The 22,239-nt window shown below is 44.7% G+C and overlaps 1 protein-coding gene across 1 annotated transcript; it reads left to right on the forward strand.

The window, feature by feature from the left end:
* Nucleotides 1-3,817: 3,817 nt before the first annotated feature.
* Nucleotides 3,818-13,526, forward strand: Art4 (ADP-ribosyltransferase 4 (inactive) (Dombrock blood group)). The gene is made up of 3 exons (XM_055611183.1): nucleotides 3,818-4,036; nucleotides 6,231-6,939; nucleotides 13,414-13,526. The coding sequence occupies exons 1-3, from the start codon at nucleotides 3,818-3,820 to the stop codon at nucleotides 13,524-13,526; spliced, it is 1,041 nt and encodes a 346-aa protein (XP_055467158.1).
* The last annotated feature ends 8,713 nt before the right edge of the window (nucleotides 13,527-22,239 follow it).

Raw genomic sequence — 22,239 nt, forward strand, 5'->3', positions numbered from 1 at the left:
GATAGATAGATAGATAGATAGATAGATAGATAGATAGATAGATAGATGGATGATAGGGGGCTGGAAAGATGTCTTGGTGGTTAAGAGCACTGGCTGTTCTTGCAGAGGACCTGAGTTTCATTTCCAGCACAGAGAGACTCACAGCTGCCTGCAATCCCTGCCCTTGAGGATCTAATGCCCTGTTCTGACATCCACAGAGACCAGGCACACCTGTGGCAAACAGACATGCGCAAAAGCCGATCGAACATTCATATAGTAGACATACAAAATTTTAAATAAAAATTTTAAATGTCTCTTCTACGGCTCTCTTGTAGGCTGAGAAAACAAACAAAAGCATAAACAAGGGCAGCTCAAGGCAGAGCCTCCCAGTAAAGTGTGAGTCCCTCATTAACCTTCCCAAGTCTGCAGGAAACAGAGGCCCAGCAGGCTCACTCACTTCAAAGCCAGCCGAGCAGTGTGGTGAGTGGATCAGGAGCAACAGTCCAAATGCTCAGAATCAAACCGAGTTTTCACCGTGTCTCAGTATCCCTGCAAAAGCTGATAATGAGGAGCCTTAAGAACTGAAAAAGATCTTAAGAGGCTATTTTCAGACACTGCTGGTGATTGCCACTAAACCTAAAAATACACATTTACATTTCAACGGTCAGTTCTCTGGACTATGTCTTCAAAACTATGAGAAACACACATAGCTTTATGCTGAAAGCATGTTCAAGAGCTAGTAACAATAGTATAAAATTGAAAATAAGGTCAATGGGTACACACCAAGAAAAGTTTGGTATTTGTGTTTTTTCCTTGAACAATCTCTAGGTTGATACATCTGGGGGATCTCCCAGGACCCATTTTATCCCCCATTTAACCCACCAGGACTTGAGTGACAGAGATGTTAAGTAGCCTAAGGTCAAATGTCAAGGAAGTAGCAGTGACCAGAATTAAACAGAATTAAAGAGCAGGTATGGGCACTCGGTGGAGTGGCACATGCCTATAATCCCAGCATGGCCAGGGCTACACAGACAAACCCTGTCTCAAAAAAAAAAAAAAAAAAAAAAGAGCAGGCATGGTCTTAAGACAGAGCACTCACTGGGTTCATCAGCAGGTCCATTAATGACAGTGCCATAGCAAAGGATTATTGTACAGCCACAATAATCTTAAGTCCTGCACACCAACCAGAAGGGCATTATGCTAAATGGGAAAAGGTTAAGAAAATGACACCGAACATGATTTATTTATCCAATATCCTTGGTGTGACAAAACCGCAAGGATGGGAAGACTGAGTGTGATTTTTAGAGACTGGGGATGGCGGAGAGGAGAGGGAAGGCATGAATCCTAGAGGTCACGAGGTCACGAGGTCATGAGGGAGGTCTATGGAGTGACGCACAGTTTTGTATTTCTCTTACATTTTTATTTGTTTGTTTGTCTATTTAGTTTTGTCTGCGGACCTGAGGCTGGAGCTAAGATCACTGTGAGCTGCCACGAGGGGGCCAGCCACTGCTCCCACTCACTGCGTCATCTCTCCAGTCTCCAGCTTTACATCACGACAGTGGCGGTGGCTCCTCAAGGCTACATGCATACTGCTAGTATTTGCTTCCTGGTTCTAATTTTGTGTCACGATTTATGAGGCATAGTTACCGGAAGAAACTGGGGCAAAGGACACAGGCTTCGCTGCACTATTTCAAAAATTCCTTGTCATCTCAAAGTAGCTGTAAAATAAAAAGCGTTTAGAGCCTCCGGAATAGCTGACTGTGGCAGCAAGCACCTTTAATCAAAGCACCAGGAAGCAGAGGCAGCTACATCTCTCTAACATTGAAGCCAGCCTGGTCTACATCTGCCTGGAGAGTTCCAGGCTAGCCAAGGCTACAAAGTTACACAGAAAGGAAAGAAGAAAGAAAGAAGGAAAAAAGGAAGGAAGGAAGGAAAGAAAGAAAGAAAGAAAGGAAGGAAGGAAGGAAAGAAGGAAGGAAGGAAGGAAGGATTAGAAATATGTCTCTATAAAGCCATTTAAAAAGACAATTAAGAAATTGGCTAAACTCACCTCTTAATGAAATTCTTTCATGCTTATCCTTGCCTGATCTTCTCTAGTCCTAATGTCTCCATGTATACATTCTGATCATGAGCCAGTAAAATAATTTTGTCAAGTATTAGGTATGAGTGGAAAACAATAAACAGAGGATCAAGAAATTAAGGCACGTCTGAGCCACACACACACATACAGCGAGAGATACACACCACATGGACACAAACCCATGGGCACACGAACATGCATACACACACATACTTCAATAAATATTAAATTATGAGGAGACATGTTTACAGTAAAATGTTAAGGTGCCGATGTAGGTAATTTGGTAGAGTGCTTGCCTAGTGTAAAGCTCTGGCTTTGATCCCAGAACCATATAAACAGGTCATGGTGGCTTGCTCCCAGCACCCAGGAGGCAGAGGCTCAAAGTTGAGGGTCAGCCTCAGTTCCATAGTGAGTTCAAAGCTAGCCTGGGTACATGAGACCCTTTCCCAAAAAAAGACCTCTTGAAAAATTAATCAATAGGGCTGGAAAGATGGCTTATCTGGTGAGACATTTGCCATGTAAACAAGAGAACCTGAATTTGATTATTTTAGAACTCATAAGACAACAACAACAACAAAAGGAGCAAACACAGTGAGTGCCCGCAATCCCAGTGCTTGGGCGACAGAGGTGTGGGTGTGGGTTGAGGTGGGGTTGGCTTCTCAACCAGCCTATTCAAATCTGTGAGCTCCAGGTGCAGTGAAAGCCTGGGTCGGAAACTAAGGTGGAGAGCCAGGCACAGTGGCACAAGCCTGTGATCCCACCACTCAGGGAGCCAGAGGCATGCAGAGCTCTCCGAGTTTGAGGCCAGCCTGGTCTACAAGGCGAGTCCAGGGCAACCAAGGCTACTTTCCCCAAGCAATGGGTTTTGGATAACTTGTGTTTCTTCTTTTATGCTTCTCTTTATATTCTGAGCTTCTGCTAATAAGGGAGAGCCACCATGACCTTCAGACAAATATTTAAAGTCGTAAAAAGAAACTGGGACCGGGATTTCCAAGAACAGGATTTGGTTTCACAGTTTGATAAGAGACAGGAAACATAAACAAACAAAAAAAAAGTTTGGGAGTGGTGGAAGGATGCTCAGAACTGAGCAGGAAGTGTTTAACAGTGGAAGCGCTGACTTAAATCATGTGTGTGTGGGGGAACTCATCTCGGAATACAATGGCTAGAGGTCCTGAAGCTCTCAGAAGAAATGAATGTTCAAAGCTCTGAATCCAACAGCCACCCTCTCTGGATGGGGATGATACCAACTGCACTGTGGAAAAGCAGCCAAAACATACAAGGTTTAAAGCGTGTGCTGCTTGTGGAAGGCCGTCCAGGGCAGGGCTATCAGCAGCACCAGATGAGCGGACTCAGGCCCACCTTAAGATTGCATCTCCCGAGCTGCGCTGCACATGCCGCTGCTATTACTCATGAAAGCCTGGGGCTCCAGATAATGGGACTTGGCCCCAAGCGCAACGGAGCATGCTTTTTCTACCATTCTGGGAAAAGTCGAGGCTGAACTGCGCAGCCTGACCCTGAACAGACCCTTGGCATTCCCCTGGACGCGGACTAGACAGGGAGAGGGAAGGCTGCCTTTCTAAAACTTGAAGCTGACTCGGTGAGAAAGCTTGGTGTGCCGCGCACATCTGGCTCCCTCGCGGAGACGTCGGCTTTACAAAGGAGCTGGCTTCTACCTTGGAGGAAACTGTCGCTTGTTGGCATTCAGCAGAAGTCACATCTGCCTCCGGAACAGAATCTCAGACACAACCCGAACAGAAAATGTCAAAGAAGGACTCTGGGGTAAATTTCGGGACCAGGCTTTCAGGGCCACGAAGTGCTGCTGACCCAAACCACTACTGCTGCCCACTGACGGGTAGATCCAAGAGGATGTGCCTACCGAGGACTGCAGACCGGAGGGTGAAGCTGTGGCTCCCGGGAGGGCAGCTCACCCTGCTGCTGCTGCTGCTCTGTGCCCAGCACACACCCGTCAGGAGCCAGGTAGGGGCTATGAGAAGCTGGTCTCTCTGTGATCGACCAGACATATTGGGACTTTCACCTGGTGTCCACGCAAATGGCAAACTTGGGCACTAGCGATCTAAGAGTAAAAACGTTAGTGAAGAGTGATGGAAACAGTTGCTATGAAAAATTTAAATTGTTTATAATTCATAAATCCGGCATGATGGATTGAATGCCATAGGGTTATTTTTCTGATTCTTTTAAGTATTAAAAAACCTGTTTCCGCAGGACAAATAATGTGAAATAAGCTCATTTGACTTGAAACTGCTTCATACAGGCAGTGCAAGTTTTGAGTATTCTAATTTAAAGAGCTATATATTAAAAATAAACTAATGATAACAGACGATGCAGGAAATATTTGGGATCTGGTGACATGTTTAAAAAACTGTGTTGGAGTTCACTGTGATATTTAACGGAATGTAAGTCTTGGCTTGGACTAATTAAGCTTGTTTTAAAGCTTGGTTAACATCAGTCAGTCAGTCTTACAAATTGGATCTAGATTGTGTAAAACTGGACAGCATGTCATCATAAATCGCACAGTTAAAATACCCAACTGTGTGTGTTTTCTAATTCCAGTCCCAACAACACTGACTTGGACGGAATCTTGCCTTTTGATGAGTACAGTTCAGGAGAAAGGCATCATTGCTTTGCCAAGAGATAAACATCTGTTCAGATGTAGGTAATTCAAGTCAGGTTCTCAGTAACGAGCTGGTGAAACTCAGTGAGCCTCTTTTTAGGTCTCTAGCTTCGTTTCCAAACGCTCTAGACAATATTCAACCGTTTGCCCACCACAAAGCATTCGATTTTCCGGCCCCCACTACCAAAGAGAAGGGGCTTTCTTAGGCACTGTGCCGTCCTTCACTCATCCACTCCCGTGGAGCAGATCTTGGTAAGATTTGGGAGAATAACTGCATGCATGGAAATCAGCTCCGCTCTCCACCCTGGGACTTGGTCACCTAAAGTCTGTGGCGTAAGTGCCTTTCCCCCATGGCAAGATGTTACCTGAGAGGCCTGCGTCCTCCACGGCTGGCAACTGGGAAGACAAGTCTGACCGGCTCTGGAATTTACTCTTAAGCCAACTTGCATGCAGGCCCAAAGATAAATGCACCCACATGGGTGCATATAATTGAGGGAGAAGGGTGATATTTCGGCTCCCAAATTTGCTGTATTTTTTTTTTCTTTTTCTTTTCTTCTTTTTTTTTTTTTTTTTTTTTTTCAGAATCTAAGTAAGCAAGGAGGTTGTTCTTTACGAGTCTCCTTGGAGAACCAAACACAACTTATCACTCAAGGTTTTTCCTTCTATAGAGTTAAAAGATTTAATATGGGGTGGCCGAGAAGATGGCTCGGTGTTTAGAGTGCTCGATGCACAAGCGTGAGGACCAGAATTCGAATCCCCAGAGCGCACATAAAATCCAGGTGTGATGGAACGCACCTCTGGAACTGCAGTGCTGGCAGTGGGGAAGGAGTGTGGAGACAGGCAGGTCCCTGGAGCTTCAGAGATCAATGGCCAATCACCCAGCTGAACTGCTGAGCTCCTGGCTCAGTGTGAGATCTTGTCTCAAAAAATAAAGTAGAGAGCAATAGAGGAAGACCTGTGGCATTGACCTCTGGCCTCCATGTACGTGCATGTACACAACAAAAAATAAAGTTTAGAGTATATACGGTTGTTTTGGTTTTACCAGGTTGGTTGGGTTGAGACAGGGTCCCACACTGTAATCCAGGCTGGCCCTAAACTTACCATGTACCCAGGCAGGCCTCAAACTCATAGCTTCTAAGTGCTTCTCAAGTGCTAGGATTATAAGCATGAGCCACCACACCCAGCTCTTAACATTCTTTATGGCATCCATGAGAGGCTATGATATGAGGTGGAAGAAACTGAAGGGAGTGAAAAGTATAATTAAACCATAGGCTACTGTTTTGTTTCTTCAACAAATTCAAATCCAGAAACACAGTACAGAACACTTCCTCCCTGCATAGATGAGCCTTGGAGTTTTCTATGTCATTTGTGAATAAGGATAATCCCCACCCAGGCAGGAATAGCATGGAGGCATTATAATGGACACAGCTTGACCATTCTGTGTAAAATACTTCAGCAAGCATTGGTAGGGCACAAAAATCAGCAACCACATTTCTGTCTGACTTGAATAATGCAAATCAAGATTTCTTTTTCTCATAGGCTGCTCTTAAGGTCGACCTTGATTTGACCCCACATTCCTTTGATGATCAATACCAAGACTGTAGCGAACAGGTCATGAAGGAGCTAAATGAAGGAGACTATTTCATGGAGGAAATAGACACCAATACGTATTACTCCAGAGTGTGGCAAAAAGCCCACTTAAGCTGGCTGAGCCAGGCCAACACCGTCCCTGAGAGCATGACCCCTGTACACATCGTGACCATCATGTTCTACACCTCGAATCATAATGTGAGCTCGGACTTTGCTAAGGCCATGGCCAGGGCTGCGGGGTCTCCATGGCAGTACAAACAGTCATTCCACTTCAAGTATCTGCACTACTACCTCACCTCAGCCATCCAGCTGCTGAGGAAAGAGAGCTCCTCGAAGAACCGCAGTCTGTGTTATAAGGTATACCATGGGATGAAGGATGTGAACTTTGAAGCCAGAGTTGGGTCCACCATTCGGTTTGGCCAGTTTCTTTCTGCCTCCCTGCTAAAGGAAGAGACGCCGGTGTCTGGAAATCAAACACTGTTTACCATTTTTACTTGCCTGGGTGTCTCTGTGCAAGACTTCTCTCTCAGGAAGGAAGTCTTGATCCCCCCCTACGAGTTATTTGAAGTCATAAGTAAGAACTACAGCACCGGAGGAGACTTGATAAGCGTGCGATCTGCTGGGAACATGAGCGCGTATAACTGCCAGCTGCTAAAAGGTAAGCTTGCTCTAAAGTGTTTCTACGGGCCAATCTTACGGAGGCACTTTCTCCCTTGAGAGTCCCTCTTCCCACATTACTCTAGCAAGTTATGTCAAGCTGGTTAAACACTAAACAGCACACACAGTTTAAAAGCAGAGAAGAAGTGGGCCATTTAATTGCTGTGTTTTTAAAAACAGCTCTGGGGATGCTGTGGGAAATGACCTAAAAAGAGATATTCAAGATTTCACAACAGAGAAAAGAACAGTCTCTTTAGAAAGAGTCACTGGTTCTACAGCACCCATTCGCTCTGCTGCGGGGTAGCTCTGTAGCACACTGAAGGCTTTCCCGCTTGCCTGCAGCTCCTTTCTCTTGACACAGGGTTAGACCTCCTGCTATAATCTTCTCTTTTTTTCCTTTTTTCATTTATTTTAATTTTTATTAATTAAAATTTATTCACTTTGTATCCCCCCTGTAGCTCCCTCCCTCCTCCCTTCCCAATCCCACCCTCCCTCCCCCTATTCCACCGTGCCCCTTCCCCAGTTCACTGATAGGGGAGGTCTTTCCCTCCCCCTTCCTTCTGATCCTAGTCAATCAGGTCTCATCAGTAGTGGCTGCACAGAGGAAGCTCTGTGTCCTGGTAAGGCTGCTCCCCCCCTCAGGGGGAAGTGATCAAACCAAGGACCATTCATAGAGATAACCTAGAACCCCTGCACAGATGTAGCCCACGGCAGTTCAGTGTCCAAGTGTGTTCCGTAGTAATGGGAACAGGGAGTGTCTCTGACTTAATCTTCAGAACTCAGAACTGCTTCTAGCCTAGTGGCTTACGGGAGATACAGAATAAGTTTCCTCCCTTCACTGTTATCCACACATTCACCCACAAGAGGAGGCTGAGCACCTCTGTAGTGGAGGACTAGTTAACATGACAACGATTTCTCATTTATTATCAGCCGAGGGACGCTGAAGCAGTTCATCGTCTTCTTTTACTTATCTTCATAAAAGCCTTATGAGGCTATGTTACAGTGCTCGTTATGTAGTTTTTCTTTTTTCTTTTTACTTGACAGCTGGGGGGTTGGCCTCAGGGCCTCAGGCATGCTAGGCAGTCACTCCAGCCTTGGTGCTCATCACGTAGAAGAGAAACTTCAAGAGCTTAAACAACTTGACCAAGCACAGGTAGCTAATGAGTTGTACGGATGGCGATAGCCCCAAACAGTGTGGACCTGGGGCCAGGCTGCCCAATTCCCTGCCTTGCTCTTGAATTCCTGACACTCTAGATGCTGTCCAAAAAGAGCTTGTAGGGAAACACAAGGTCACTGATTTACCTAGGTATGCTATGGTTTCAAATACTCACTGAAGACCAACCAAACATCCAATGCCTGATAATGTATACAGCTAACTCAGCTAAGTAGTAACTCAGGGCTAAGTTAAAACTGTGTTTAAGTGATTTCATTACAGGAAAGCAGTTTGTGCACCTGTGTACAGGTGTGTGTGTGTGTGTGTGTGTGTGTGTGTGTGTGTGTGTGTGTGTGTTAGGGAGAGGGAGTACAAGAATTTTTTTTCTCTCTTTCTCTGTCTCATTTATTTATTTATTTATTTTTGCAATACTGGGTACCAGGCATGGGCCCTTGTGCATGCTGAGCAAGTGGTCTCCCACTGAGTGACATCCTCAGTTTTGCTCAGTCCCTTAAGCATCATCCACCACAGTCTGGATTCTAACCTTCACGTCAGCTGAACACAACTGCACAATCTTGGGCTAGACACAGTTAAGACCCACATGTTCTCAGCTGGTCACTGCAGTGTTTTTCATTTTTCTTCTACCAGCACCCCAGGGAGTGTCCTTGATGTCTTAAAAACGTCCCCTGAGCCATTTGTGTTCCCTGATAATATTCTAGTTACCCCAGCTTCCTGGAACTGTATCCAGGTTGATCCACACATGAGCCTAGGGAGGGGAGGGCTGATACCAATTCCTTTATTTTCTTTTTAGAGCGGGTCTCAGGCTCTTCTAAAACTTTCTATCCAAGTTTCTGGTCCTTCTGCCTTTGCCTGCCAAGCGCTGGGATTATGGATGTGTGTACCGCCACACCTATATTGATGCCAAAGGTTTTTCCACGGCAGTTATTTTTCTAAGTGTGATCAGTGCACCCTTCCCATACCTGATTTTGCTAGGTGGCTGCTTTGGCTTATTTCTCTACTAAAGTCACCCTAGGGAACTCATGGATGTGGTACTGGAGCACGAACATCCCAAGACACTCGAACCCTCTCCTGAGACCATTTCTCCTTTTTTCACTATCTTTTCATTAGCAAAGTCATACTGTGCTGTATATCCCCAAAATCCCTATCAGCCAGGTGAATACACTTCCCCTCCTCTTCCTATATAACTCAAGATGAACTCTTTAAAAGAATACAGATAGGTCGGGCACCATGATGCATGCCTGTAATCCCAGCACTCAGAGAGGCAGGGGCAGGAGGATCTCTGTGAGTTCAAGGCTGGCCTGGTCTACAAAGGGAGACCAGGATAGCCAAAGCTACACAGAGAAAACCTGTCTTGAAAAACAACACAAAATACAAAAAAGAAAAGAAACTGTTAAAATTATCCAGTTAATTAACTGTTTTTTTTTCTCAATGAGAAACATCCTTTAAAAAACATAACTTACTCAGTTCTTCCATTTATGTCAAAGTTGGTCTTGTGAACTTGCAGCCCAAGTTTAAAGTACCAAGGAGCTAGACCATTCAAAAGTAGACCTAAATGGGCGACAAATGGTAGCAAAACAGATTCAAGGGAGCAAATTATGAAAAAGTTGAATTATTCTAAACTACCCAGTCTTCCCTGTAATTATTTTGCTGCCCCTTACCTTGTCTATACTGGTTACCATAGTAACTTGTTTTCATGTTTATTAAAAGATGCAAAGTATGCCAACAGAATGTTAATTTGTTTCTCTCCCTTAAGTGATTTCTTCAGCAAAACAATGTGGCAAATGCACACACAAAACAAATACACAATCTTCTCCTTCTCACTGGATTTACAAAGAAGCATTTATGTCAGAATGTTTCAAGTCATCAAAATTCTTGGCATGCTTCCAGAAAAACACAGCCAGCTGTTTGTAGCAGCTTAGTTTCACCTGTGACCTTTGCCAGTGACAAGCAATAGCATTGTGGTCTTGGGGGAGGGGCTTAGTCTCTGCCCCTGTTGCTGAACATGTAAGAGAAAAGTTATTGTTTAAACTTATCTTGAAAGATTCTGGCCAGGAGAAAATGACATAGTGTGCACAGGGCTCTTAGCAGCCCTCTGACGCACAGAAGGACGCAAAGGTCTAGCTCCATTACGGTTCTTCCCTGGAAACAGCTTCCTACTACTGTGGTGTACCACGACCCTAAAGTAGAGTGACTGCCTCAGGGGAATGAGTGAAAGAACAAATAATTTAGAGCTGCTGATAATCTCTTATGACTGTAATGCTGGCACTGAGAGAGGCTGAGGCAGGAGGATTGCTGCAAGTTCAAGGCCAGCCTGGACTTGAACTGAAAGAACAAGTAATTAAATCTGAATTGTCCAGGTTAAAAAAAAAAAAAAGTGTGCAGACGTTAGAGTCAGAGAGTGTCAATAGCCATGAGGCCTTGTGGCAGTGCCTGAACCTCCAGTAAGTTACTCTGCTTGTGGAATGGAAACAGTGCTTGCCTGTGGAAATGACATGGCAGGACTTAGGTGCCCACTAGCCACTCAAACAGAAGCAAGAAACTGGAAAGCCCTCTGCATGTGGAAGAGGGATAGTGGCTTGATGGTATAAACACGTGCTTTGGTGAGATTGACAGTAAGGACAGACAGTCACAGAAAAAAAGAGGTCTACCACACTTTCAGTGCCCACTTTTTGCTAGGGAATAGTCTAAAGATTGGCAAGGGGAAAAGTTAATTTAACCTGGGAGGATGGCATAAAAAAAAATAGGGGCTGGGGAGATGGCTTAGCAGCTAAGAACAAGTGCTGGTATCTGGCAAAGGATTTGAGTTTGGATTCCAGAACCCACATCAGCCAGCTCATAACTACCTGTAGCTCCAGTCTCAGAGGCTCTGATGCTTCTGGCTTCCTCGGGCACCTGGGCTCACCTGTACATACCCAGGAGCCACACACACACCCCACAATTAAAAATAATAATAACAAATGTTACCCTGATTACTGCAAAGAGGGCTGCAGAGGATGGCTGGGATTACAGAGGATGCTAATGTCACTTTTGTTAACTTGTGAAGTAGCATCGTCAGTATAAACAACAGCTAGAAATCCTGCATCCGGTAAATAGTCACCGAGCATTTCCGTGTGCTGAAAGTGTTCTAGCTGTAGAGAATGGCGAGGGGAACACCTCTGTTCTCGGGGAATTTCCATTCCAGCACGATGAGGCAGACAGCAAATAAAGCAGAGGTTACTAGGTGGTAGGTGCTATGGAACAAAGCTGAGCAGGACAAGGGGTTAGGGGAGGCTGTGTGGCAAGCTGCAATATTAAGATGGGTTTTTGCAGAAATGCCCCAGAGAAGGTGACACTGCGGATCTGGGAGAGAGAGTTAGTCATATAAGTGTCCAAGCAAAGAGCCTCCCAAAGAGGAATCAGCCTAAATGGGGCTGCCTGCACATCCCTCTGCCACAATTTTATCAGTTGCAGAATGAAGACAAGGAAAAGGAATTAAGTCCTAAGTTTGTTGTGAGGATTAAGTAAGTTGACATGTTGAGGGAGGCGGGTGATGGTGGCTGAGTCAGGAAAGCACCTGCTACACAGCATGTGCACGAGAGCAGGGATCCCCAGCACCCACATTGTCAGAGGTAGGGGGTCCATTGCTTCAGTGAAACACCATGAACAAAAACAAGCTGGGGAGAAGGGGGCTAATTTGGATTACACTTCCATATTGCTGTCCATATTAACCCAAGTCAGGACAGGAACTCGAACAGGGATGGGTCCTGGAGGAAGGAGCTGATGCAGGGGTCATGGAGGGGTACAGCTTACCTGCTTGTTGTTCATGGCTTGTTCAGCCTGCTTTCTTACAGAGCCCAGGACCACCCCATGGTAGGCTGGGCCCTCCCACATTGATCACTAAAGGAGAAAATGCCTTACAGCTGGATCTCATGAAGGCATCTCCTCAACTCAGGCTCCTTCCTCTCCGATGACTCTATGTCAAGCTGACACACAAAAACAGCCAGTACACCCATTAAAAAAAAAAAAAAAAAGTCAGATATGGTGGCACATAAAGCTAGCACCGAAGGGGGACAGGAAGTGGAAACAGGTGGAACCCCAGAACGGGATGGCCGATCATTCTAGCCAGCAGTGGCTCAATGGCCGCTGGCCTTCACATACACGTGCCCACATTTTTAATGCTCAGGGCTCAAACAGATCCAGAATAACCACCAGACACTAGCTTTCATGGCGGTGATGAAAAACCACGATAAAGATGGGGATGAGGGGTGTGGAGTCATGCTGCTGCTGTTGATGATGGCAGGCAACTGAGTGTCTCTGGACCCTTTGCTGTGCTTCTCTCTAGTCTAGTCTCATCATATGCAAAGAGTTCTCTGGGTTAGAAAATCTAAGAGGATGCTGAGTTGGTTCCTTTTCTTGATACTGTGACAAAATACCTTAAAAGAGAAAGGATTTATTTTGGCTGGCGCTTGAGGGGATGCAGTTCAGCACAGTGGGAAAGGCCTGTGATGGGAGCATAAGGCAGCTTCTCGGACTACGTCCACAGGAAGCAGGAAGCAGACGAGAACTAAGGCCCTCCCCCAACGAATAACTCTTCCACCGAAGCTGCACCTACTAAGGGTTCCCACACAGTCTCACCAGCATGGGACTGAGTGTAAGAACATAGCTGTGGCGACAATTACATTTGAACCACAGCAGAGAACTGTTTTGGCTTAGGTTTTTTTTTTTTTTTTTTTTAAGTAACTGATTTCAAACTGATTAGAAAGTCATTGTGTTAAATTGATGAATCAAGGATGGACTGAGCTAGTTTCCAAAGAAAATTCTCTGCTGCTGGGGCTGGTTCGGAGCCACGGCAGCTCTTGGAGAAGAATGCAGTTCAGTGTCTAGCACACATAACTGGTGGCTCACAGCCACCTATATGGGCACCTACACTACATTCATGCATGCATACTTCCACACAGACACACATGGATCAGCATTTCAAAATAAAGCCAAATGTTGCAAAGTGGCAGAGATCTACTACCTGAACTACATGAGACCCAACTCAAACATACAGATGATAGATAGATAGATAGGTAGAAAGAGAGAGAGAGAGAGAGAGAGAGAGAGAGAGATGGATATTTTGAGGCGGTGCCTTACTATGTTACCCTGGCTGTCCTGATATATAGACAGCCTGGCCTTGAACTCCTGGAGAACCACGTGCCTCTGACACCCAAATGCTAGGATTGAAGCCATGTGCCACCACGACCTGCTTTAAAACATGGACATTTAAAATTCTCTGCCACCTAGCTCATCTCTAAGTTGTGTCCTTTTTGTTTTTCGCAGATTCCAGCAAGAAAAGCACCCCTGCTCCAATAGTTACTGTTTGCCTCCTCTTGGTCAGTGTTGTTTTCTCTTCCAAAAACGACAAGCAAAAGAGTCTGCTGGCTCCCTTTTAAAGAAACCACTTAAACTTTTTGCTCATCTATTTGTTACCAGAATGTGAGGCCCACCCTTCCCACCATCCCACAGAAGACATAAGAGACAAAAAATGGTGGGAAAAAAACAAGTTTATTCCCATAGTGAGGGGAACAAGGACTATTCCTAACAGGAACTCAATGACTGGCTCTTTGGCCTCCCCACCCCCCAAGGGAGGAGCAGTCCTGTTAGGCCACAGAGGAGAGCTTTGCAGCCAGTCCTGAAGATACCTGATAAAACAGGATCAGATGAATGGGGAGGAGGTTCCCCCTATCAGTGGACTTGGCAAGGGGCACGGTGGAGATGAGGGAGGGAGGGAGGGACTGGGAGGGAATGAGGGATCGGGACACAGCTAGGATACAGAGTTAATAAAATGTAACTGATAAGAAAAAAATAAAATTAAAAAAAAAACAAGTTTATTCAAAACCAGCTGTAAATAAGGCAGAAGACTGTCTCAAATCCCTACCAAAGGGGAGGGAGTCTATTGGCTCCTTTCCTGTTGCTATCACCAAGACCAGACATAGAAGCTCAAAGCTTACTCAACTTATAAATGTACCAAGCCTCAGAGCCAGAGTTTTGGAACCAGAAGCACAGGTGCTACTGAAGCAGAAGTGGGGCAGGATATCAAACCTCAAGGCCCACCCCTTGTGACTCACTTCCTCTAGGAAGGCTGAAGATTCCACAGCCATGGAAAGCAATGCCACCAGTAAGAGTCAGAGTCCTTAAGCTCATGAGGAGCATTTATCACTAAAACCACAGCAAGGTCTTAACGTTCATTGTGCTCCTACAGGAGAAAAAGGGAGTTCTGACCCACAAGGGACAAACCGCCTCTGCTCTGAGCAGGCTTTGTCCTCCTCAGAGGTGTCTTCTTTGCTCGGCCTCTGGCAGGAACCTCGAAAAAGACCAGTGTTCTGAAGATGCTTAACCAGAACTGGAAAAGGTCTTTATCGCTCTATTCCTGAAAGCCGTGTGCATCCTCTTTGCCAGTCACATTTGACCATCGCTCTGTGCCTTTGTCCTATCGGGACACCCTAGGACATCACTTGCCTGTAAGTTGGCCATTGATCCATGAGAGAAATGACTATCCAGTGATAGTCTGTGAGATAGAGTCAGGCTACATTTTCAAGAGTAGTTGAAGGAGCACAGCAGGAATCTCTCCTTTGAGTGATTACGAGAGCAGAGTGCATGCACACCAGGACCTGCTAGCAGGTACCTCACCACCACCGCCACTGAGAGAGAGGAATTTGCCTCCCTGAGAAACTGACTCACTGGAGGCAGAACTGAGAAATGGAAAGAAGTTGAGACAAGAGTGAGTGATGAGCCTCTCTTGCTGACCTGTGCCCGAAGCATAATTCGATTTCCTTGTTACGTGAATCAATAAAGGATATCTGTGCCAATGTAATGTGGTTTATGCTTTCTATCTCAGCCACGAGAGAGGTTCCGGTGAGTACAGACTTTCGCTTATTTTCTTTTCCAACTTAGTGATCCTAAATAGAAACAAATCAAAGAAGAGTGAATAGGAGAGCAAAGGACTCATCTTCAGTGATTTGTGTTTTATCAACTTTCGAGATCAAATCAATGCACTCTCAGATGGAAACCTGAGAGAGGAAAACGGAATGTATTAGAGTGAGAATTCTTAGGAAGTAGAAGGAGACAGAAGGCAGGAAAAGAGGCTGGAGCCTGATAGCAATGGACCAGCCTGTTCCAAAACACAGCAAGACAGACACTCTTCTGTGGGAAAGGGGGGCCTGTGTCGGGAAAGGCTGGTGTGACTATTGGGGTAGAGTGAGGGTATTGCTTGTACCCATAAGAGGCTAGGACAGTTCCAAAGTATCTCCTTCCCTGGGCTTAGGATGCTGCGACAGGGCGGTGCTGGGTGCTGGACGATAGCCCATTGTACGGCCACAGGGCACCAGCAGCCCCAGCTCTGCATTCTTTCTTTCATCCCTCTCTGTGACAGGCTGACCCAGCAAGGTCATTCGAAGGGATCCTGTCTCGTGACCAAAGCATTTTATCCATTAGTAAAATCTCAGCCATGCCTGTAACAAGCTCTTACATGCCTATTCCTAAAACGTTGTCAAAACATTGGAATTTAGGCATGTTTACTTTATAGACCAGATAAAATTTTTTATTTCAGATCTTTATAGAAAAGTGTTTGTTGTTGGGGGAGGATGTGTGTGGAAGTCAAGATGAGACTATGGAAAAGCTGATTCTCAAATAGTTACCAAAATGTTTGAGGCCTGTTATGCACTATCAGATGCTTTTAAAAGTTAAAAGTTAAATATACTTGACTAGATCTCTCATTTGTAACCTACAAGAAGAAATTTAAAAACAAAAACAACCCACAAGAGGAATATCAAAAAAAAGGAAAACCAAGTCTTACATTTATGAACATCCAAGCAAAAGGTGCCTTGAGGAAGAGCCAGGAAGGCTTTGGAGGGAGGCAGCATTTGAGGTGGGCTGTAGAATGTGTAGTGGGAGGAAAGGCTGAGAGGAGGGAAGAAAGACAGTAAGACATTGTATGTGGTAGTGCTTTGTGGCCAAAACAAGTACAAGCCTTAGACATTTGAAACTGGGAAGGAAACCAGATGCCTCTGGACCCAGGATAATGATGTTTTCTAGCAGAAGCAAGGATTTGTCCAGGTGAGATGAGACCTCACATGGGTAGGAAAGAGCTGAGTAGAAAGAAAACACAAATCAGGGGTGATCCTAGAATTCACAGATCCAGGAAATAGTTAGGTGATGGAGAGATTTAAAGACACACAGTGTGGGGCTGGCAGGATGGCTCAGTGGTAAAGGCACTTCCTGATAAGCATTGTGACCTGAATTTGATCCCCAGAACATACATGGTGGAAGGAGACTCCTAAGAGTTGTCTTCTGACCTCCACATGTACATCATGCATCCATGTGTACACACACACACACACATACACACACACACACACACACAGAGAGAGAGAGAGAGAGAATTTTACTTAAAATATTTTAAAATTGATAAGCCACAAAGCAAAGCAAAAAAGGCAGCCTACTCTCTGCTATGCTTGCGTAGCATAGCTATTCTCTGAGTGGCTCCACCCAGCAGTTGGTGGAAACAACTGTGTGAAGCACAGAGAGTCTTGTGGGAAAGTGGGAGGAGAAATAGAAGGACCCAGAGGGGACAGGAGCACCACAAGAAGACCAACAGAGCCAACAAACCAGGGCCCCATGAGACCTCTGGAGACTGAAGAAACAACCAAAGACCATGCTTGAACTGTACTTAGGCCGCCTACACAGATGTAGCCGATGGACAGCTCGGTCCTCATATGGGTTTCCTAGTAAGGTGAATGGGGCTAATGCTGACATGGACTCCATTGCCTGCTTTTTGATCACTTTCCCCTGGCATGGCTACCTCACCAGGCCACAGGGGAAGAAGATTCACTCAGTCCTGATGCCACTTGATATGATGGGGTGGAGGGGTAGGGGGTCCCCTTCTCTGAAGAGTGGAGAAAGGGAGCATTTCATCTCTAAGCGCAATCAGGTTTCTGAGAAAAGCAGTTTCAAACATGTGAGTCTTACAGAGCGCTCTCCACATAAGCAACATCATTTTTTTTTTCTTTAGCACCCCTCAGTGAATGTGGCAGAAATGTGGTGAGAGGGCCCAAGCCTCCAATTTCAGGAGCAAGATCATAAAATCCCCCACCTAAGAAATTGCCTAGAGATAACCACAAAACTGGGAAGGGACATCTGTTCTGGGCAGCCCCATCTTATCTTGTAGTAGAACATTCTTAACACAAGAATGCAGGCCACCAACCACCTGGACACAAGCCAATCAGGAGTTAACCCTTGTGACTTCCCTGACACCCACAAATTTGGGCCAGTTGGGACCAGTTTAGAGAGCCCCCAACTCCTAATCAAGCCCTAGCTAGCTCTAGCCAATCATAGATGCACTCGTGCCCTTGCTTTTGACCTGTGCCAATCACAATTAAGATGACCTACCTGTCCCTGAAATTCTCCAAGTTCCCTATGAGAAGACCTGTGCACCTTTGTCTAGGGTCTCCATTCTGCCTGGATGGTGGCCCCAGCATGCTGGTCTTCTGCAGAATAAACGCCTTTTGTTGCTTGCATGCTACTTGAGTCTGGGGACATTCATTCCTTCAGTGTCTTCTGAACCCTAACAGTGGATCCTAAAGCCATGTGCTGTATCAACAGACTCTAACATGGAGCCTTCATACAATTCTGTTCTACTCCATAACAAAGAACATTGCGACTATGTCCTCATGATTCTCAGGACAGGCATTTTTTTTTTAAATGACTTAGTTCTCCCTTCTGCTGCTATTCAGGTGTGTTACCATGTCTAACTTAAACCATGAAATGATAAGTTGGATTTTGACTTAATTTAAATAAATGACCCATTTTGTAGATTTCATACTCAAAAACATTAAACTTCTGGAAGATCTCAAGGGAATATGAACCATGTTTTTAATCCTTAAACAAACTCATAAATCTATATAACACACCTGAAATCTCAGTGCTGGGAAGTGAGGATGGGAAGATGCCCAGAGTTTACTAGAAAAATAGTTGTAGACAATCTGTGGGCTCCAGGGTCAGCAACAGAACATGTCTCTGAAAATAACGTGGACTGCTGTGGAGAGCTGCATGTATGTCAGGCTGCTTTGTCATTGAGCGATCAGTGGAAAAACGTTTTCACCCTGGTCTTCACCTGAAGTCAGGGACAAGCAGGATGTTTTGCCAAGTCCACCTCCTTTTGTTTGAGACAGCAGGCAGGATGTTTTCTCAAGTTCACACCTTTTGTTTGTATGAGGATCACACAGACAGGTGGCCCAGGTAAACAAGTTTGAGTTCTCCGTGCACCCATTCATTGTACCAAGGTTGCTTTGCTCTGACTATGAAAAGGGATTATTGTAATAAACCCGTAGGGCTAGTCTCTGCTGGAAGCCCTCTCGAACAGATCCCATGTGTACTGTGTTGGGTTTTTAATTTTTTCTTTCAATCCTCACTCCCTGCTCAAGAAGTATTCCACTCTGCCTGCAGGCTTCGGTAGACTGCAGTAGAGGAAGACACCTGATGCGCACCTTTGGCCTCTTCACACACAGACACAGACAGACCACACACACACACACACACACACACACACACACACACACTCACATACACACTCATACACTCATGAAACTATCGGAGACTAGTTTACATTTCACTGTAATTTCTCATTTCTTTTCCTGTTAGCCTATGGTATCTTCTACAGGTGAGACTAGTGCTCAGAGTATAAATTTACATGGACTGTTAAAAGAAAGTACTAGACAAGGTTTATAGTGACTATCTCTCATAGCGATTTTATTAAAATAATCTAAGCATCTTTGTATGTATAAAAATATGTGGGCTTAGATTTTTCCAAAACCTACTTTATTTAGGGTTCTTAAACACTTTTACCTCCCTTCAAACCACCTTCCCAACCAGAGGTAGGGGAGAAAGGAGGTTATTAGGAAAAGGGGGTGTGGACTTTTAGAAGTAGTTTCTTGGGGTGATTCCACTCTTCGTTGTCCAGATACTGGCAGCCCAAACATCAGTAAGTACAACAGCAGCAGCACGAGTCAGCAGAGACAGCAAGGCTCAGCCAGAGTGCCACAAGTACTCTGGAGTGTGTGTGAAGTTAAGTGTAGAAAAACGAAGACCAGCGAAGCATTATGAACCTTATGAATCGTAGCTATGCAAAAGCATTGTTTCTGTCTGTGGGCCTCTATTAATATTCTCTAAGTCCACTCAGGCTGTTTTTCCAGCTGGCAAAAGCCGCACCCCTTGCTTAAGACAGCTTCCAGCAAAACATCATGAGCCCTCTCAAGCACATGTCTGTTTTCAGCTAACCAAGATCATGTGCCCTCTCATGAGTTTGTTTTCAACTGAGGATGAACTAAAAGCATTTCCACATCCCATATTCGAGACAAAAAAAAAAAAAAAACCATAAAAGAAAGCAAAGCTCTCACTACAAAAAATATCCTGAATCCATTTAACATTTTGGTTCTATGTCAGAGCGCAGCATTCTCTTTACTATGCCCACCTGAAGTTCTGTGTGTACTCTTTGACTTAAAACAGCAGAAGAGGGGCTGGAAAGATGACTCAGTGGTCAAGAGCACTGACTGCTCTTGCAGAGGACCCAGACTCAGTTCCCAGCATCCACATGGCTGCTTACAACAGTATGAAATTCCAGTTCCAGGAAATCCAATGCTTTCCTCTGGCTTCTGAGGGAAGCATGTGTTACACATACATACATGAAGGAAAAGCACCAATAATATAAGAATAAATAAATATTTAAAAAACAGTGAAATTAAATTTTCTGGATAATTTGCTTAGAAAATTAGAATTTTTGCATTTAGTTGTACAGCGATCTGATTCCAGTTGACTTAGGTTAGATTCACTCATTCTCTCTTTAAAATGTTTGTGGTTTGGTTTTTTGAAACAATGTTCAAACACCCGGAGCTGATCTCAGGCTTACTGTGTAGCTGAAAATGGTCTTGAACTTCTGACCCTCCTGCCTGTGCTTCATGAGTACTAGGATTACAGGTGTGTGCCACCATGCCCCAGTTTTACTCAGTGCTGTGATTTGAACCAAGGGCCTGGTACATACAAAGAGAAACTACTTCTCAACTGAGTTATATCTTCAGACTTACATAATCCTAGGTGTAGCGGATTTGGCAACTGAGAAGCTGGGGGATACACGGACTGAAAGATTTCAGGGCCTTCCTACTGGGATGTTTTTCTGGGAATCTCAAATGAGACTATTTGTCCACAGGAAAGGTAGCTTACCACCTCTCTGAGATCTACAGCTATGCCTAGTCAGGTCAGCTGCCCTTGGGGACCACCCTGTCATCTCACTTAGCTTCCTTGACGAACTTTGAAAGATAATAGCTTTACACGCACTGAACTCCTGCATGTAAGTATTACAAAGACAACAAAGTAAGACTTTTTTTAAACTTAAAAAGTTTTTTTATATTTTAATCATGTTTTTCTACTCCCCAAACTCTTCCCAGATGCTACCTACCCAACTTCGTGTTCTCTCTCTCCCCTCTCAAAGTCAGCAAAAATAAGCAAATCAAAACAGCAAGCAAAACACCAACAAGACAAAAATAAAAACAAAACAAAAAGCCTACAAAAACACCCATGATGCTCTCTTTGCATTGGCCAACCACTCCTGGGCATGGGGCCTGCCATGCATATGTCACTCAGTGTCACTCCCCTGGAGAAAACTGATTTCCCCTTTTCCCAGCAGCTATCAACTGCAAACAACCTCTTGGATAGGGCTGTAACTTTGTGTCCATTTCATCTTTACCATGCTCAGATTGAACTGTGACTCTGAGTCCAGGAGACCACACCCACACCTGGAGATCCCCCATGTGTGTATTTAAAATTCTCTCTTAATAAACTGTGGCTCTTTTTAGAGAAGCCTCCTCCCATGCTCTAGGGTGTGTCTTACTTTCTTCTGAGAACCTCCTTTGTTTTAATCCTCAGTCTTTAGTGAGCCCCATATCTGTGTTATACTGTCCCCTCCTAAAACTGTTTTCTGCGTTGAAGCCACGAATCCTACTTTAGTCTGAGGTAAGATCCCCTAAAATATTATTGGTCTGTTGTGAATGAGTGAATGGATCTATGTGTCCTCTGTCCATCTCGACAATAACACCTTTACTTTCTAACTATTACTATCCCCTTATCTTAAGACCTTAGGGAAAACAAGATGAGAACAAACTCTGGTCTTATTCATATAAGCAAGAAAATCATATTACTCTGTTTGTTGCTTTGCTTAGTCCTATGCAAATCATATCAGGAATATTTAGTGGTTTATGACAGCCAAGACACTGGGCATTATAGAAATTGTACTGAGGCAGGAGAACAGGGCTGAGAGAAGTCCAGGAGAAACCAGATACAAAGCCTGTGAGATCAGCATATGAACCAAACATTTGGCATAGGGGAAGCCTTTCAGTAAGATTACAAATGGGACATGGTAGGCAGAAAAGCCCATGACAAAGCTGGCACCATGCAGTTGACCCATCAAGGGTCACAACCCTCCCCCACGCAACAGCATTGAGCATCTAACCTGTCCTCCCAGCTCTGGCCTACTTCCTCTCCGGAAAGCACATCTTTTCTTAAACTGAGTTTCTGTTACAGTATAGATTTCTCTGTCCATGTTTTTTGTTCCGGGGTTCAGGAACCCAGTGATCCCAGCAAGGTGATTACCAGACTCCAATGTCTGTTCATATCAGTATGAATGACACAGCATGGATTCTATTTCCCAGGCATGAACAGTCATACCTTGTAGGTTACAGAATGATAATGAATAGATTACCATATGGTAATGCCTGTTCCTACCTAGACTTCACACTGTTGAGACTGGAGATAGAGCCATGAAAAGGAGAAATCAGCTGCTCTAACTATGCTTCAAAAGCAGCAACATATTTAGAGCTCTCCCCAAGTGTAATACCGCCATGATCCTTACAGCTGGACATTCTGTTTAGTCACGGCCATTTCAGGCAGGCTTTCTTGGTTATTCCCTTTTATTTTAACAAAGGAGAACTCCAGGGAAGTGGTTTGCCAAGCGATGATCAACATGCCGAATAGACGGCAACAGAATATACGAAGTACCACAAAAACTGGAGAATTCAGGTTGATTTCCAGACAGAAAGAAACGCATCTTCCGTTGAGCCT

Source organism: Psammomys obesus, unplaced genomic scaffold, assembly GCF_907164565.1.
Source record: "Psammomys obesus unplaced genomic scaffold, mPsaObe1.curated_primary_1811, whole genome shotgun sequence".
NCBI classification, from domain to species: Eukaryota; Metazoa; Chordata; class Mammalia; order Rodentia; family Muridae; genus Psammomys; species Psammomys obesus.